This window comes from Lepidochelys olivacea (assembly GCF_965140295.1).
Source record: "Lepidochelys olivacea isolate rLepOli2 genome assembly, chromosome: 13".
NCBI lineage: Eukaryota > Metazoa > Chordata > Testudines > Cheloniidae > Lepidochelys > Lepidochelys olivacea.
Window position 1 is genome coordinate 6,079,610 of NC_140423.1, and position 17,893 is coordinate 6,097,502.

Below are 17,893 nucleotides of genomic sequence, written 5' to 3' on the forward strand. Positions count from 1 at the left end.
TTCTGTGCCCCTAGCAAAAATATCTTAGCACAAGTGGAAGTACTCTGTGAAATGATCTTGCTCTACACAGATCTAGCACTTCTCTGATTTATTCCGGTCTGTATAGCAGTCACACCTAAGGGCTGCAGGGGGAGATCAGGACCCTGTTGCGCTGGGCAAACACAGACTGAGAGACTCCCTAAGCCAAAGAGCTCCCAGTCTAAACAGACAGGACAGACAAAGAGCGGGAAGGGAAACAGAAGGGAAGTGACTTGCTCAAGGTCACACAGCAGTTGGTGGCAGAGCCAAGAATAGAACTCAGCTCTCTTGACGTCCTAACCCACTAAATCATGCTACCTCTCAAGATGCAGAACCGTGACGGTCGACACAGTGCCACAAAATACAATCTGTAGGAAATCCTGGAAGGAGGAGGTGGGGATGCACTTAGATTCCCAGGCAGAGTTAGTTGGGTTGGGGAGGGGCAGCTCCGTTATATTAGGGCTTCATCCAAAATGTCATCTCCCTCACCAACTCTTGTTCTCAGTTCCAGTCAGCTCCTGTTTTCCACTCACTCCGGAACTTCCTCCCATGTAAGGCAACAAGAACGGCCAGCTGCCAGCATGCAGGTGTGGGCCTCCTTGTCTCTCACTTGTGGCTCTGCCCCGGCCTCCTCTGACCATGGGCTCTATCCCTGTCGTTCAGGCATAGGTGGCATTCTGAGGACCACTGGAGTACGACACAAAATAATGAGCAGGGGAGCTGGGCAAGTAGGATGCAATGAATGTAAGTGCTACTTCTGGGCTCACAAAACATTTGCAAACTCTTGTGTATGTAGTTTGTAAACGCTTGCCCAATAGTTTGGACAAATAATTTTTCAAACTGCTCACTTCAGCTAGGTCATTCGCTTTTCATGGCATGGGATTGCTCGCATACTATGGTTTCTGCACTCTGCTGGCGTGCACTCTGGGCACAAATCTTTAAAGAACACGAGTAATTTTGTAACTATTCACAAAAATTCACAAACAGGGAACAGCATGACCGTACACTGAGTTTGAGTAATTTCTTCATGGATATACTTGCACATCAGTCTTTCCATCATTCAACTAGCTCTTGCTCTTGCTTTCTGAACGACTTGCACAGGATGATTTCTCTTTCTGACCTGTGTTGGAGGGACATTAGAGGTGTTCCCCTTTGTGCACATTACTGTATGGCTGTCCCAAACTAACTCATTTCTGAACCACACATGGCAGAATCTGAAGAGCAGACAATGAGGGTTCCAGTTCCAGAGCTCCTCTAGTCCGCTAGGGACTTCAATTTGCTAAGTCAACTTCTCCTGGGAGGTGTCAAAATATTACAGTGATGTGAGATTGTACAAAACCCAATGGTAGGTAGATAGAGGACCCTAAATCAGAGCCAGCCCTGGGGATACATGCTCTGCAAGGTTTTGTGTGGTGTCTCCCTGAAACTTGGCTTAAACATCAAGGTGACACGTGACTTATTAGGCAGACCTGGCTCTGCCCTGATGCCCTTAGCAGGATTGCTGCATTGAAGTCCTGAAGTTCTGCCAGGACTCTGGCAGAGGAGCGCCCTGCACTGGGTGCCACTCCTCCCACATCACCTATCTAGAGGGGAAAGGAGCAAGGCACAAGAATGACAGAGACAGCCAGCAGCCCAGCCCTCCCACCCAGGATAACCTTCTCCCTTTTCCTGCAGAGAAGAGCAAAGTGAGAGACAGTGGTTCCTGGCCTCATCCCCTGTGGAAGAGTGGGGGTGGCCCCTGCTCTCTGCCTTCAACAGAGGGATGGGTGGGGGGGAGAAGTGCCTCCAGTGGCAGGGGCTTTCGTTTGGCTGTTTCCCAAAGAATCAGGGTCTGGCAGGAAAGAACTGTGGGTAGAGGATCCATTTGGGCCTGGGGAGGGGAGCCATTTGTGTGTCTGCATGAGGGAGGGGAGTCACTCTGGACCTTGCGTGTGTATGTGTGTGTGTGTGTGTGGGGAATAGGGGGCTGGCTTCCTGGCTTGGGAGGGGATACAGTTGTGCATGTTGGGGAGGGGGGGCTGATGGCTAATGAGTGGGGGAGGGCATGCACTCCCCACAGGTGAGTCGACTACACCTTTGGACGGTATACAGCCACTGCTTAATTTGTAATGAACGAGGGGATGGGCTCGTGCCATTTTTTCACCTTCATAACTGATGGGGCAAGCCCAAAGGTGGCAGGGCTATGAACTGCCAAGCCTAGAGGTGCCTGGAGGCTAGGAACTGCCAAGCCCAGAGATGCTGGGGGGGGGAGGGGGGGGCTAGGAACTGCCAAGTCCAGAGATGCTGCGGGGGAGGGGGGGCTAGGAACTGCCAAGCCCAGAGATGCGGGGGGGGGGGGCTAGGAACTGCCAAGCCCAGAGGTGCTGGGGGGGTGGGGGGGCTAGGAATTGCCAGGCCCAGAGGTGCCGGGGCTCAGCCCTGTGTCTAGCCGCCTGGATTTTCTTTCTTTAGTTGCAAAGCGCAACGGGGAAAGGAGGAGGAGGATAACACTGAACACCAATAAATCTATCCCCAGGCCCTTTTCATCCGCGGGCTCCCCCAAAGGAGCATGCATGGAAGGCCGGGGGGGGGGATCTTTTGCAAAGCCGGGGGCATGTGGAGGGGCTCCCCCCTCCAGCCCCACCCTGGAGAGGCAGGGAACGCGCGCAGGGCGGGCGGAGCTGCAGCAGGCAGGCGGCGAAGGGGGCTGGCCAGGCTGCAGAGCGCCCTTGCGGCTTTTCCTGCTCGAATCTCCGCGCTCCTTGCCCGGCTGCCTCCCCCCGGCCCTGCCATGCCGCTCTCCGGCCCCGGGCTGCTGCCCTGCCCGCCGCCCCTCACCCTACGCCCCCTCTGAAAGCCAGCCAGGATCGGTCCCCTCCCCCACCCCAGCCCGGGCAAACGACCGAGCCCCGGGGAGAGGATGGTGCAGAAATCCCGCAACGGAGGCGTGTACCCGGGTGCGACCGGAGAGAAGAAGCTGAAAGTGGGGTTCGTGGGGCTGGATCCCGGCGCCCCGGATTCCAACCGGGATGGGGCGCTGCTGATCGCCGGCTCGGAGAGCACCAAGCGGGGCAGCATCCTGAGCAAGCCCCGCTCCGGGATCTCCGGGACGGGGAAGCCCCCCAAGAGGAATGCCTTTTACCGCAAGCTGCAGAATTTCCTCTACAACGTGCTGGAGAGACCCCGCGGCTGGGCCTTCATTTACCACGCCTACGTGTGAGTAGCCAGTGCGGGCGCCTTTGCGCAGCCTGCCCCGGGGCCGGCGGCTGGAGCTGGGTGGACAGGGGCCAAGCACGGGGCAGCCCGGGCGGGAGCCGATGCCTGGCAGCTCATCCCCCGGGTGGCTAAAGCCGAGCTGCAGGGGGAGAGGCGATGTGAGCAGAGGAGGAGGGGCGAGCTGCAGGGTGGCAGGGTTTAAGCTGCCTTTATTTTTCCTCCACGCTGGCCTGTCTGCATCTTGCAGCTCGGAAACACCCGCGGAGCCAGCCGGTTTTGTGCCTTCCCTTCCTGAGCCCTGGCTGCCCCAATGCACGGTGCAATTATTAAGAAGGAAGGGGGGGGGGACCACCTAAAAAAAAATCAAACAAGCAGCCCTGCAAAATTGGAGGGTCGCTGACCCCAGGAAGTGTGATTGCGATGATGCACATTTCCCAGCCCTGAACCAGATGCAATACAAACCCGTCTGGTTCTTAGGTGAATACACTCGCCTGGCTCCTTCGCTCGTGTATCTGGGGGCTTGCCTCCTCTCTCTGATCACAATGTGCTGTGGGACAGGCTGTGCTCATTAATCACTAGGCTCTGGTTTAGATGGAGCAGTGCTGGTTTTTTTGGTCCAGCTGGGAATCAGCCGAGCAATGCTATTAGCAGCAAGGAACAAAAAATCTGACCCAGGCGCTGCTGTCTGTGCTGGGTCTCCCTTCTCTACCCCACAGTTCTCCCCTTCCTCTATCCCCGGCTTTGATTGATCTGTGTCTGGCACCGTTTTGGCCTGTGGACTGGAAGATATTCACGGGCAGCTGCTAAAGTAGAGCTGCACCAGGGAAGAAAGGCTGATCAGTGTCTGATTCCTGACAGCAGAGAGAGGGAGTGGTAGACAAAGGAGCAGTCCCAAGGCAGGCGTTTGCACTCAGATGCCCTTTATTAGCAAGGAATGTTTGTATCCCACCGATCAGTTGGACGTAAGCGCAGTTGAGCTCCTGTTGTTTGTGGGAATATAAAGGGGATGCCAAGCTGCATGACGTCCTGCTCTGTTACTGCCGCTCCCTTCCCTCTGGGAGTTTCCGTGGTCCTCACCAGGCTCTTCTCCACACCTGCTGTAAGGCGGAGGCATATGTCTGGCTTGTCCTTTTGTTGTGGTAGGTTTTGGGTTTGTTTTGAATTGAGGGTTTGCCTCCTCCTGACCCTGGTTTTCAAAGTTTTTCCCTTTACGTGATGGCGATGGTACCAAAAGGCGTTGGGAGGTGCATTCAGGTGCTCAGCCATTTTGTAGGTGGAAGCATCTCAGAGAGATCTTATTGCTGAGTAAACTTAGACGATGAAATTCTGGCTCCCCTGACATACATGGGAGCATGGGTGTTCATTTCGGTGGGGCCCAGGTTTCTCCCAGAGAGATCATAACTGAGTGAGAAGCAAATCATGCCAATATATCTCGATTTCTCCATTTGGTCTACAATTAGAATACATGTTACCCAATGTTCAGAGCTGCCAAGCACCTTTGGCTCTCATGAGCTTCCAAGTGCTCAGCACTTCCAAAAATCAAGCTTGTATTTTGTGAACAAGCCCTGTGTATGTGTGCACAGGGTACTTGATTGTTAACTACACATAAAGGCAAAATCAATCCTTAGGGGCTGACTCTGTAGCTGCAATGGCCAGTGTGATTGCAGGGGTCAAGATAAAGATGACAAAAGTGGAATGGGATGAAAGCAAAATGGCACATGGCAGGTTAACCCCATGCAAAGAAGCTTTTTTAGTACAAAGAGGATAGTGTAGCTAACCTGTCTGACTCCTGACCTGTGTGATTAATCCAGACAGACACACAGTCCTGAATTTATCTTTTCAGGGCCCTTTTCAGAAACAAAGCTTTGTAATGTCACTTGCTATTCATGAGGGAGTAATGGAAACATGTCAGATTCATGCAGCTACAAACTTTACATCATCTCTCACGGACCTTCCCCAGAGGTGAAATCCAGCCCCATTCAGGGGACCATCACAAGACTTGTACTACTGAAATCCTCAAAACAGGGCTTAAGCGGTGGTTAGACCTTGTGGTAAGTGTCTGAATTTCACCCTGTATGCTCCAGAAGTGGGCCCCATATCCAGGGAATAAATGTCTTTATTTCCACAACCATGTGACGTACCATTGACCACCTCTCCTGAACTTTTCCCACCTATTCCTCTCTCTCAGAAACACTTCAGAGCATTGCAAACCTCCAGGCATTTTGTTTTTTAAAGCTCTGCCCCAAAACTGTTTCCCCTCAAGCATCAATCAGGAAAATGCGGTCCTAAGCGTATACAGCATTCAGCTGCTGGACCAGTGATCATTTCATGGGCCTACATGTTATGATGCTTCAGATGCGTGTTACACAGTACTGGGAAGCTGACTATCATTCTAGTCTTTTGGGCCATACGTGTACCAGAGTGAGCCCGGGTACGTTGCTCATTTACAGATGTAAAGAACATAATTCACATATAGATGAATGAAAGCCTATGCACCAGTTATGCCCCATTTGTTTTTATAATTATTTATTTGTATTACATTTGTGCCTAGAGAGCCCAAAGAACACTAGTCCCATAGGGCTAGGTGCCGTACCTACATGTAGTGAGAGACAGTCCTTGCTACAAAGAGGCTACTGTCTAAGTAGGCAAAGCAGACAAAGGGTGAGAGGGTAGAGGCACAGGCAGGTGAAATGACTTGCTCAAGATCACACAGCAGGTCAGTGGCAGAGCTGGGCTCAGAATCCAGGTCTCCTGACTCCCAGTGCGGTGCCCTAGCCACTAGACCTTGCTACCTCCCCCATCAGATGAACCCTGTTTTGGGAGCACAAGTGGTGCATAGGCCTTTTGCACAGGGGTGATTTTCATCTGCGATGCACATGTGCAGTATTTGACTCAGTTTCCACTGGGGCGGAGCTCTGGGGAGTTTTCATGCGCCATAGTGCAGGTAGTGAGCGCTTCACCCACTGAAATGAAGGCAGGTGTGTTTGGGTCAGCGATTAGACTCTCAATATTGTCTCCTTACAGCGAAACGTCATAACACGTTTGTTTCCTACATTGAAAAAGTGCACATGGATTCTGTTTTAAATGCAGATAGATGCATTTGCATAGGCAACTCTGTAACAAGTACATCTGGGGCACCACACTTTAGAGTCTGACATCACACAGTGAAGTCAACTATTGTACATCTATGTGCATGGTATGTCCATTTACATAGGCAGGTCTCAGCCAGGATTTTTCTTGTTTTTCCTCGGTTTTGACCCTCACACCTCACACTATGATGATTGTTTAAAAAAACAAAACAAAGGAAATTCAGTTCAAAAATGTAGTTAAAACAGTATTGTGGTTAACTATATGAAAGCCTAATAGTTATGGCATAGCAGCCATATAACAATTGGGTCTAATCTGCTTTGTCCTTTGTGCCATTATTTTCCGTTCCACTCCCCGAGCTGTAATGGCATCCTGGGGCATAGTGGTGCTTTGTCAGCCAATGCTAGCTCTGCATGCTCTTGTTGGACCTGGTCTTCTTTCAGGGATGAATTATGGGATGTGGCAACCCACAGCAGCGTGCTGGCGTTCTCTTGACTTTGTGTGGGTGGCTGGTACTTTGGCTTCAAAAGGTCAGATCCCCTGAATTTCCGCTTGGAGAGGTGAGCAGATAGGCTTCCCAGTGCTGGTGATCAGTTTTCACAGCTGATGATTAGCTCACCACAGGAATCCAGGTGAGATGCCAACGGGTCTACTTCCCTCTGGACATGTGCTGTTGCCCCTTTGTGCCAGTTTGGGGGCAAAAACACACACAATTTTGTGTCTCTATATTGTGATTGATTTTTTGACACCTTCCCCAGGCTAACACAAGGGGTGGCCTGTTCATGGGATATATAATGGGCCTAATTTTCTGACCTTGGCCTTCACTTGTAAACACACAATTTTGCACAAGCTCTTTCATGCACTAACAGCTGAGCATGCAGTGGACAGAATTTTCATGTGCAAAACGGTGTCTGCTGGAGTAAAGGTTGGGTTCTGCCCCGACTGAAAATCAGTCCCATTGTATCTCTGATTTTCATTGGATTATTTCTCTCCTGCCACCTCTGCTTCTCCTGTCAGAGTCTGATCTAAGAAGAATGTGGCCTGATAATGCTTATGTGAAGCCCCACTTAAGTACCAACATAGGCTTTTCCTGGGAGATAGCTGGTGCATAGGCCTTGAATTGGCTCTCTGCACAGAGGTGTGTGGGTGGCTGGCACTCTGGCTTGAGGTTGTCTTTCACTTTTGCCTATTTCACATATTTCTTCAAATTCCTCTATCTTGCTCACTGTAATCTGTTCACAGGATGCAATATCTAGTATCCTGTCTTCTGACAGTGGCTGGTGCCAAATGCTTCAGAGGGAATGAACAGAACAGGGCAGTTATCGAGTGATCCATCCCCTGTCGTTCATTCCCAGCTTCTGGCAGTCAGAAATTTAGGGACACTCAGAGCATGGGGTTGTGCCTCTGAACGTCTTGGGTAATAGCCATGGATGGACCTGTCCTCCATGAACTTATCTAATTCTCTTCTCAATCCAGTTATACTTTTGGCCTTCACAACATCCCCTGGCAACGAGTTCCACATGTTGACTGTGCATTGTGTGAAGAAGTGCTTCCTTTTGTTTGTTTTAAACCTGTGCTTATTAATTTCATTGGGAGCCCTGGTTCCTGGGTTATGTGAAGGGGTAAATAACACTTCCTTATTCACTTTTTCACACTATTCATGATTTTATAGATCTCTATCATACCCCACCTTAATCATCTCTTTTCCAAGCTGAATAAGTGGGCGTGCCATGAATTTATATAGTGGCATTATGATATTTTGTGTCTCATTATCTATCCCTTTCCTAATGGTTCGTAACATTCTCTTTGTTTCTTTGACTGCCATTGTACATTGAACAGATGTTTTCAGAGAAAGATCTCATTCTTGAGTGGTAACAGCTAATTTAGACCTTATCATTTTATAGGTATAGTTGGGATTTTGTTTTCCAATGTGCATTACTTTGCATTTATCAAGATTGAATTTCATCTGCCATATTGTTGACCAGTCATCCAGTTTTGTGAGATCCCTTTGTAACTCTTCGCAGTTAGCTTTGGACTTAACTACCTTGAGTAATTTTGTATCGTCTTCAAGCTTTGCCACCTCATTGTTTACCCCCTTTTCCAGATCATTTGTGAATATGTTGAACAACACTGGTCCCAGTACAGATCCCCGCTATTTACCTCTCTCCACTGTAAAAATCGACCATTTATTCCTACCCCTTGTTTCCTGTCTTTTAACCAGTTACCGATCCATGAGAGGACCTTCCCTCTTAATCCATGGACTACTTACTTTGCTTAAGAGCCTATGGTGAGGGGCTTTGTCATAGGCTTTCTGAAAGTCCAAGTACACTCTTGTACACATGCTTGTTGACACCCTCAAAAAATTCTAATAGAATACTGAGGCATGATTTTCCTTTACAAAAGCCTCATTGACTCTTCCCCAACATATTGTTTTCTTTCTGGTCTGATGATTCTGTTCTTCACTATAGTTTCAAACAGTTTGCCAGATGCTGAAGTTAGGCTTATCGGTCTGTAATTGCCAGGATCACCTCTGGAGTCTTTTTTAAAAATTGGCATTACATTAGCTATTCTCCAGTCGTCTGGTATAGAGGTTCATTTAAATGATAGGTTACATACTACAGTTAGTAGTTCTGCAATTTCATATTTGAGTTCCTTCAGAACTCTTGGGTGAATCCCATCTGGTCCTGGCGACTTATTACTAGTAAATTTATCACATCACTATGTGCCTCAGGTGGATTTTTTTTTTTTTTTTTTTTAATTTCAGCCAAAATCGTTCATCCATTTCTCAGAACAAGGTTGGGGAAAATACATTGTTTTACCCATGTTAAAAAAAATTACACACATGTTTAATACGTCCATGTTTTGCTCCACTACAGTGTTTGTGAGAGAACAGGGTTAGGTTGGTGCAGTGAAGCCATATCAAATAATGTGACTTTGGTTTTGGAGTGTCTTTCCTACAAAAACGTGGACCCATTTCTGTTGGTGTTGAATTCTCTTAATTCCCATCAAATCAATGTGAGCTGATTCCACTCAGTGCCTGGCAGGATCAGGCCCTTCATCACATAGTATTTTGCACAGTTACAAGTTATTGACCTCACTTGTGGCTTCTGGTACTCAAGGGTAAAAAATGGCCTAAGTCTCAAATGAAAATAAGCAAATTATTCTGGTGACCTTAACGTGATCTCCCTAACATAGTTACAATAGACATTGTTACCTAGTTATAACAGACCTACATTACTAGGGGGATGATTGGCAACCTCACTGCTGCTATATAAAGGTATCACAGATTGGCACAGAGGCGTATTGTATATTGGGGGTCTTGCCAGCCCTGTATCTGGCTCAACCCAGTGCTGTTAAATCTTCCATTTCCACAACTTCAGTTATTTAAAGGGACACTAACTAGATTCAAAGTAAAAATAATTGAGCTGCACTGACAGTTACCCCATGGAGAAGAATGGACCCTTGAGATTGCAGAGAAGTACTTTTTCTTTAAATGCGGACCCTCAATTGTCTTTCCTTTCCATCCAGAGTGCAGGGCAGGAGTCATTCTTCCACAATGGAAATGAATGATGCCATGTCCTCGCCTCACTGAACATGCCAAGTGACTTCAGCCCCTCACACAATTTCATCAGCTCTATCGTGGCCAACCGGAGTACGACATCCTATAATATATAACTTGAAGAAGCTGGGGGATCATATCCATTTATTATATAGCACCAAAATAGAAAATTGTGAATGGCTTGGTGGGAAATATCTCAAGCAGAAGTCATGAGCTGGTGTAGAGAGGAGATTGCTTTATCATAGCTTTTGGGCTTTTTAAACTGTATAACAGCCAATAGGGAGCTAAACTAAGCAGTTCTTCCACCTAAGTGTGCCCTTCTTGCCAAGAAGGCTAACGGCACTTTGGGCTGTATAAGTAGGGGCATTGCCAGCAGATCAGGGGACATGATCGTTCCCCTCTATTCGACATTGGTGAGGCCTCATCTGGAGTACTGTGTCCAGTTTTGGGCCCCGCACTACAAGAAGGATGTGGAAAAATTGGAAAGCGCCCAGCGGAGGGCAACAAAAATGAGTAGGGGACTGGAACACATGACTTATGAGGAGAGGCTGAAGGAACTGAGATTGTTTAGTCTGCGGAAGAGAAGAATGAGGGGGGATTTGATAGCTGCTTTCAACTATCTGAAAGGGGGTTCCAAAGAGGGTGGAACTTGACTGTTCTCAAGTGGTAGCAGATGACAGAACAAGGAGTAACGGTTTCAGGTTGCAGTGGGGGAGGTTTAGGTTGGATATTAGGAAAAACTTTTTCACTAGGAGGGTGGTGAAGCACTGGAATGTGTTACCTAGGGACGTGGTGGAATATCCTTCCTTAGAGGTTTTTAAGGTCAGGCTTGACAAAGCCCTGGCTGGGATGATTTAGCTGGGGATTGGTCCTGCTTTTGAGCAGGGGGTTGGAGTAGATGACCTCCTGAGGTCCCTTCCAACCCTGATATTCTATGATTCTGTGATTCTGTCCACCAGCTCTGTCTGGCTTCAGTGTTTCTAAGGTGCTGTTGGCATCTTAGAACCTTTCTCCCCTAAAGCCAACTCTTTGTTATAACTAGGGTCGCTTGCTGACCAACTTTTTAAAGTTATTTTTCTGACTTCCCCCCTCCAAAAACCCTAAACCACAAAAAAAAAGAGAGACTCTTCTAACAAATGTTATAATCAGCAATTCACTAACTAATCGAAGTCCCAGAAATTTGCTGACATTCTTGATGGCTGTGGCACATGTGCAAAGAAATAATGCAAAAAGCAGCAAACCCCGTAGATCCATGTCGTTTTGTGCTGTAACAGACACCTGGTGGGGAAACAGGGTTTGCAGGGGGAAGAGGTTGAGGGCAGGGATGGGGAATGTTAAGGATATAGTATCCCTTTAAGATTTAAAGGAAGAGAAAGGGCAGTCAGGATGAAATCCATTATTTCAGGGTTGGCTGTGTAACCCCCGTGTTTTTAAGCATTTACAATGGGACTACTCCTAGGGGTAAGTGCTCTCTGGTGTGTGGAAGAGAAATGGACCCTTAGGATGTCACATGGGGGTAAGAAGCAATCAAATGAATTTAAGAAAGGGCTGAATACCATGAAATTAACTAGGATGACCAGATGTCCCGGTTTTATAGGACAGTCCCGATATTTGGGGCTCTCTCTTATATAGGCACCTGTTACCCCCCATCCCCTGTCCCAGTTTTTCGCACTTGCTATCTGGTCACCCTAAAATTAACTGACTACAGAATCACTCCCCATGTGAATGGGTGGGATCCCTATTACTTGAGACATTTAAAATTTCCTTGGATTCCACGGGAGGTTATGTCTTGTAGGGACCAATCTAACTCATGCCCTCTATAGAAAGATAATGTCTTGTAAGGGATAGTCTTACTCCGGGGGTGGGGAATGGATTAGATGGTCTCATAGTTCTTTTTTTCTCTCTCGTTGCTGTGCTTCTCTGAGAGTGTTTGGAAGATACACCACGAATGATGTGTATGAAGCTTAGTTGACATACAGCCTTGGATATAGTCTGAACCTTAAAGAGCCCTGTCTTGAGCGTTCTGTTAGACCCATGACAGATGGTTCTACAGGCTCTCGTGGAGTGGAACTGGTTAGCAACCTTGATGTGCTGCAGCTATGCACTTGCATGGCATGTGCTCAGTCAAAACCTGCTGAGACTGATGCCCTTTGCTTTGCTGTTAGAGTTCGAGCTGGATTACAGAAGACAAGTCACTCAGAGAAGCTGCTGTTTTGATGAGCTAAAAACAGATTAATAGTGTCAGTGAGATACTCAGTTGTTTCAACTCAGACAGTGTGTCAACAGGTGCCCCAAAGCAGAGTACCAATATGTCCTGTGCAGATCGTGCATCTTAAAAAGGATGCAGTCAGAGGGCCCGTGGTGCTCAGATACTCCGGGGGTGAGGACGGTAGAAGAACTGAAATGGAACAGGAATCGAAAACAGAATCTGATTTTGATATGCAAACTAAAAACCAGACTGACAAGACTTTGCCAAACCTAGCCCCAGCCCAGGTTTGGTCCATCTCTATAGAAACTAGACGTGGGTTCGATACAGAGCCATTGTTCCAAACTCCCTGACATTCAGGCAACATGAGATCTAGAGCTGGGCCTCCCCAGGGTTTGATTTTCAAAGCCTAAACCCAGCTGATGAGGTTTTGAGAAACCAAACCAACCACTGGTGCTGCTCAGCTCAGTGCATGAGGTGTTCTGGACAAAGGGAACTTTACAACAGACCCCAATAAAAATGTGGGAGAGAATGCAGTAGTACAGAAATGTGGGAACGTGTGATAAGGAATCAATTTCTATGGAACTACTATGTATTATGAGTTATTATTATTTTGTTATTAATTTATTAATCACTATAGCGCTTAATAACCCTCAATCAAGGCCCCATTGTTCCGGGTGCGGTACAAATATGTAGCAAAGAGACAGTCTCAAAGACCTTACTCTCTAAACACGTGATGAGAGACAACAGTTGGAGATGGATAGAGAAATGAGGGGAAGGACAAGGTTACAGTGATAAAGTAAGGAGCAGTCACAGCCTGCCTGCTTACTAACCATTGTACTAAGAGGAATTGGTTGCAGGATCAAGTGAATCATGAGACATTTGGCACTTCGTCTCTTGGAGAACTGAGGTTTATTTTCCCTTCTGAGTGTGTGTGGACTGGCCAGTAGTTTGAAAGGAGGAGACCCTCTTAGTTATGAACTTTCAGGCCAGTGGATTTCCGGATGCCTCATTTGTAAACGGACTCCTGCTTTCCTGAAATCTTTGTTTTATGCTGCTCTCTTCTTATAACTTTGCCACCTAGGGAGGTGACAAAATCATGGTGAAATACAGCTGAGATAGCTGAAGTAATTGCTGTGTACTGCAATAGCTTACAGCAGTAGGGCAGTAGATAAGAACACAGTTTCTGCTGATGGGCTGTCAATCCCTATGAAGTTATTACCACACACAGGGGAAAAACATTACCATAAAATACTGACATATAAGGTGACTCACATGTACAGAAACTACCCCATCTCATATTTCAAGAACAAGTAAACATGGGAGCTTGTTTCCTAGTAGACACCCAGCCCATCTCTTTATTGTGATATCCGTTCAGTGCAGCTGAAGGGTAATTTCAATACCCAATGCAACAGGACAACATAAAAGTCAAAGAAAAGATTAATTAACTTAATCTGTAGTAAAAAGTAATGATAATCCATATTTATTATGCTAACAGTGTCCCCAACTGAAACAAGAGCTCCGTTGTGGTGCTGCTCATACACATCGTAGCGACCATCCAGCACCCAAAGAGCTTACAGTATCAAAAAGACAAGACAGATGAAAGACAGGAGAAAGGGCTGCAGCAGACAGCTATCAGGATGGTTTCTGCCCAAACATCTTCTTAGTTCCACTCTACCTTTTGATGTTATTTCTCTTTTGTTTTTTTTCTGTTTTGGTTTGTGGGGTTTGCAAAAGAATTTCTGAGTTCTTGCAGCTGAGGTCGGGTGAGGAGAAGGCAGGAGGAGGGGAGCTAATTGGAATGTGGAATGGTAAAGAAGAAGGTAATAGGAATGTGGAATGGTAAAGACAACCCAATAGGAAATTGGTGATGATTGCTGATGATGGTCCTGAACATCCTGCTCAGGAATAACATAGTCATAAAGAATGGGGAGTCCTTGTGGCACCTTAGAGACTAACAAATTTATTTGGGCATAAGTTTTGTGGGCTAAAACCCACTTCATCAGATGCATGGAGTGGAAAATACAGTAGGGAGGTATAAATACACAGCATACGAAAAGATGGGAGGTGCCTTACCAAGTGTGTGTGTGTGTGGGGGGTCAGTGCTAACGAGCCAATTCAATTAAGGGGGAAGTGGGCTATTCTCAACAGTTGACAAGAAGGGGTGGAAATCACTTTTGTAGTGCTAATGAGGCCAATGTAAATAAGGTGGCCCATTTCAAACAATTGACAAGAAGGTGTGAGTATCAGCAGGGGGAAATTAGTTTTTGTAGTGATGTGTCCCAGCAGAAACTCCTATTTATGTTGGGCTGGTGCAATGTAGAATAACAATACTCCAGTAACAAAACATCGACTGATCTTATCTGGCTTTAGCAGTGGACCTGTGCGTGTGGTGAGATTGGTCCGGTCTCTGCAATTCGAATAAATGCAATGTGGGCACATACGCTTTTTGTGGGTTTGTACAGAGCCTATGACAATGGGCTCCTAGGAGCTACTTCCATACAAATAATAAATAGTCATAATAATAATTAATGCAAATACCTGAAGGTAGGCTCAGAAGAAGAAAGGGTTTTTTTAATCACGGATTCATTTTATTTATTGCTCTTGCCCGTTTAGAAATGCGAGCATGATATTGATGGCTCAGCGTTTAATAAAGGGAAGGGTAAGAGAAGTGAAACAAAACCACCAGTTCTGTTTTGTGCTGCTCTTTTACGATGGATTCTGCAGCTAGGTGTGCTTTCGAATTTGCCCAACCAAAGTACACAGTGAAATTAGTAGTGCAATTGACGTCTAACACCCTGATCCAGCCAAACCGTACACGTGTTGCAGTTACAGAACCTGTGCTAAGTAACGAGGACCAAAGTGTCACAGTAGAAAAGCTAGGGCCGTTGGAGCAGGTGGGAGTATCAGGCTGATGTAGCTGTTGAGCTGGTAGGTCATTGTTTTGCTTTCCTTTCATAAATCCTTCTTGTTTCGATGTGTCTGACCCCGTGGAACTGCCATTCAGAGTTTGGAAGAGCAAGAAATGGTCTCGTCCATGTAGAGTGACCAGACAGGAAGTGTGAAAAATCGGGACAGGGGGTGGGGAGGTAATAGGCACCTATATAAGACACAGCCCCAAATATCGGGACTGCCCCTATAAAATCAGGACATCTGGTCACCCTACATCCATGTAGTGGATTCCCAAATACCTGCAGCGTATCCAGCTTCCATCAGGAAGTGAGGCCCTTTTTTAGCTAATGGCAGTGAGTGTTCATCCTAAAGCTGCATTCATACCCAATTAGGCATTTCCTTCTGAGCCAGCTGGGAGAGTCCTCGTATTATTATGTCTTAAAACTAAATTGCTAGTCTTCATGTGGGCTGCACAGCGGAAGCCTGGGGGACTGAGGAATTTAATAATCTGTGCAAAACAAACTTTGTTAATGTGACCTTATGGTTGAGGAGTCAGACACACATTGTGCTTCCCCCAGCGGCTGGGATCTCACTCTCTTTTGCACATGTCCATTATCTTATATTAGGGACCATTGTGTAGAACGTGTGTCTCTGTATATGCAATGCAGTCAGGCTATGGTTACTATGACAATCGGACAGATACCAATATCATTGTTGTTCTATCTCTGAAGAGATGCTCAGTTACTTTGGGGAGGAGCACAATATAAAAACCTAGATAAAGACATACTATTTTCTGACCTCTTTGCATTTAAATTCTCCATCAGAAATTGCATTCCCAGAGGTCTTTGCATTGGATTTCCTTGGTTTTCCCTTTTCTAATAAATAAAAAGAACTGTAAGCAATGGCAGACTGACATCTCACATCAGTTATCAGAGTCAATAGGTGGTGTGAGATTCAGATGATCACATATCCAGATAAATACACTTTTAAGTGAACAGTTTTACTAGCCTCGGGTCATTGCAAAGTCTGACAGTTAATTGATCTGACTGGAACACAAATAGAGAGCTAGGGTTGGGAGCTGGAACACACCCTCTTGCAGTAAAATCCATGGGAGGAGGTTAAGGGTAAAAACCCCATGAAGAGCCTTTTGTGGATCCTTGGTTATTCCATTGCGGGGGGACTGAGTTTGTCCCCAGGGAAGGAGCTACAAGGTCCATCCCTTGGAGGATCCCCAGGGAGCTTCTGTAGAAAGTCAGGGCTACCTGACCTCCCACGTTGACTTTATGCCCCAGCTGGCCTTCCCCCGTGATTCAATTAAGCTGTACTATCAAAGACACCTTAGGCTGTCTTACCTTTTCTGGCTGGGGGACAATGTTTCCCTGACCCCAATCCCACTCAGTGTGGGGCTGCATCTCCCCCCACCAAGAGGGCTTCACTGGTCCTAAAAAGGGGGGAAGGATAGTACTTTGGAGACACCTGGGCACCTCTCCCTTTTGCACTATTTGGGGGAATCAGTACCCAAAGAGTTTCCCGGTGTATGGGCATGATCTAGCCCTAGATTCTGATCTCAGGCTTACTGGTATAAATCCAGAGCCACCCCAAGGACTGGAGCGGAGTGGTCTGGATAGAGACCAGTCTCTGAACTCACAGTCTTGCCCATCACCCTTTAAAAACAGAGTTTCACTCCATGATGTGCAGCACCTTCTGGATATGATACTGGGACCTCTTCCCCTGGGTTCTTTTCTTGGGAGATTGGGTTCACATTGCTGTGGAGGGGCTGACAGCGAGGTAGCAAATTAGCACCATCCAGAAAATCATTGACACCAAGGTTTTTTTTAGCTGTGAGGTGCTAAGTCATGAAAATGCAACTCGATGAGGAAAAATAGCTCTCTTTATCTTTCTGCTGAGTATTGTAGCTTGTAACTGCTTTGAAGGGAAGCCATCTCAGCCTCCCTCCAGCAGCGTCATGGAAACAGGAACAGAGATGCTTTTGAAGGGACCAGTCCATGTGATACAAGACAGAGACACCACAGGGAGCCGTTCCTGAGGCGCACAGGGGAAGGGGTGTCTGCTGCCTTTCCCAGGTGTTGAAAGCTGTCTTCCTTAGTCAGGGTCTTGGGAGAGGCTGGGGCAGAGACTGGGAGGGTTGGAGTACAGGCACCATGTTGTGGTATATACATGGATGTGGTGGGTGTGGGAAACTTCTCAGTGTGCAACATGGGGAGTTTGATGCACCAGGAGGCAGAGGTGCAGATGGGACCCTGTGCTTGCTGCATGGAAAAATTAACCCTTTGTTTGTTTATTCATTCTGAGGAGTTCACAAGAGACCACAAAAATCAAAGGGCCCAGTCCTGAAATCATGTGCTCATGTTTCCATTAAGTGTGGCTAGGATCCGGCCCAGTGCTAACAGCTGGGTGTTTTAATGGTACTCCACCATTTGTTAGCTTGACTCTTAGCATATTGCAGTTTGCTAATGGAGGGAAGGGAAGGAGAGTTCTAGAAAACAGCATTCTTTGTACAATGGAAAAGAGATATGATTTGACGTCTCCTCTTGCCTGCCCCTCTAGGACACCCGGTCTGCGTTCCCCTAATGAGCTAAGAGTCACATTTGCAGAAGGCTGATGTTTCACAAGTTACGATGAGTGATCCAGAATGAACTAATGAACCTTAGCCTGTGAATTCCTGTGTCCCAAGCCTGAGCCAGAGAGAGTTTAACACGTAGATGCCTGAAATATGATTTTCCACCCCGTTTTCCAGCCTGGGGAGCTGTGGTGGTGCTCACTCACTCTTGGATCAGTGTAGGACGTTGCCACTATCTCCAACTTCAGAGCCCCGTGCTGGCTGCCTGCCTCTGAATTCACTGGCCAATTTCCAAGTGCACCTTGGCGAGATAATGTCTTGAATATGAACAGCTGGTCCTGCCCTGCTCACCAAG

At 47.0% G+C, this 17,893-nt stretch overlaps 1 protein-coding gene across 3 annotated transcripts in view; it reads left to right on the forward strand.

The window, feature by feature from the left end:
• Positions 1-2,707: 2,707 nt before the first annotated feature.
• KCNQ2 (potassium voltage-gated channel subfamily Q member 2) overlaps positions 2,708-17,893 on the forward strand; it is a 123,423-nt gene continuing 108,237 nt past the window's right edge. For all 3 annotated transcript variants that reach the window (XM_084645531.1, XM_084645532.1, XM_084645530.1), the window contains exon 1: positions 2,708-3,213. In XM_084645531.1, the coding sequence (XP_084501657.1) occupies positions 2,918-3,213 (296 nt within the window). In that variant the 5' untranslated portion in view covers positions 2,708-2,917. The remainder of the gene's footprint in view (positions 3,214-17,893) is intronic.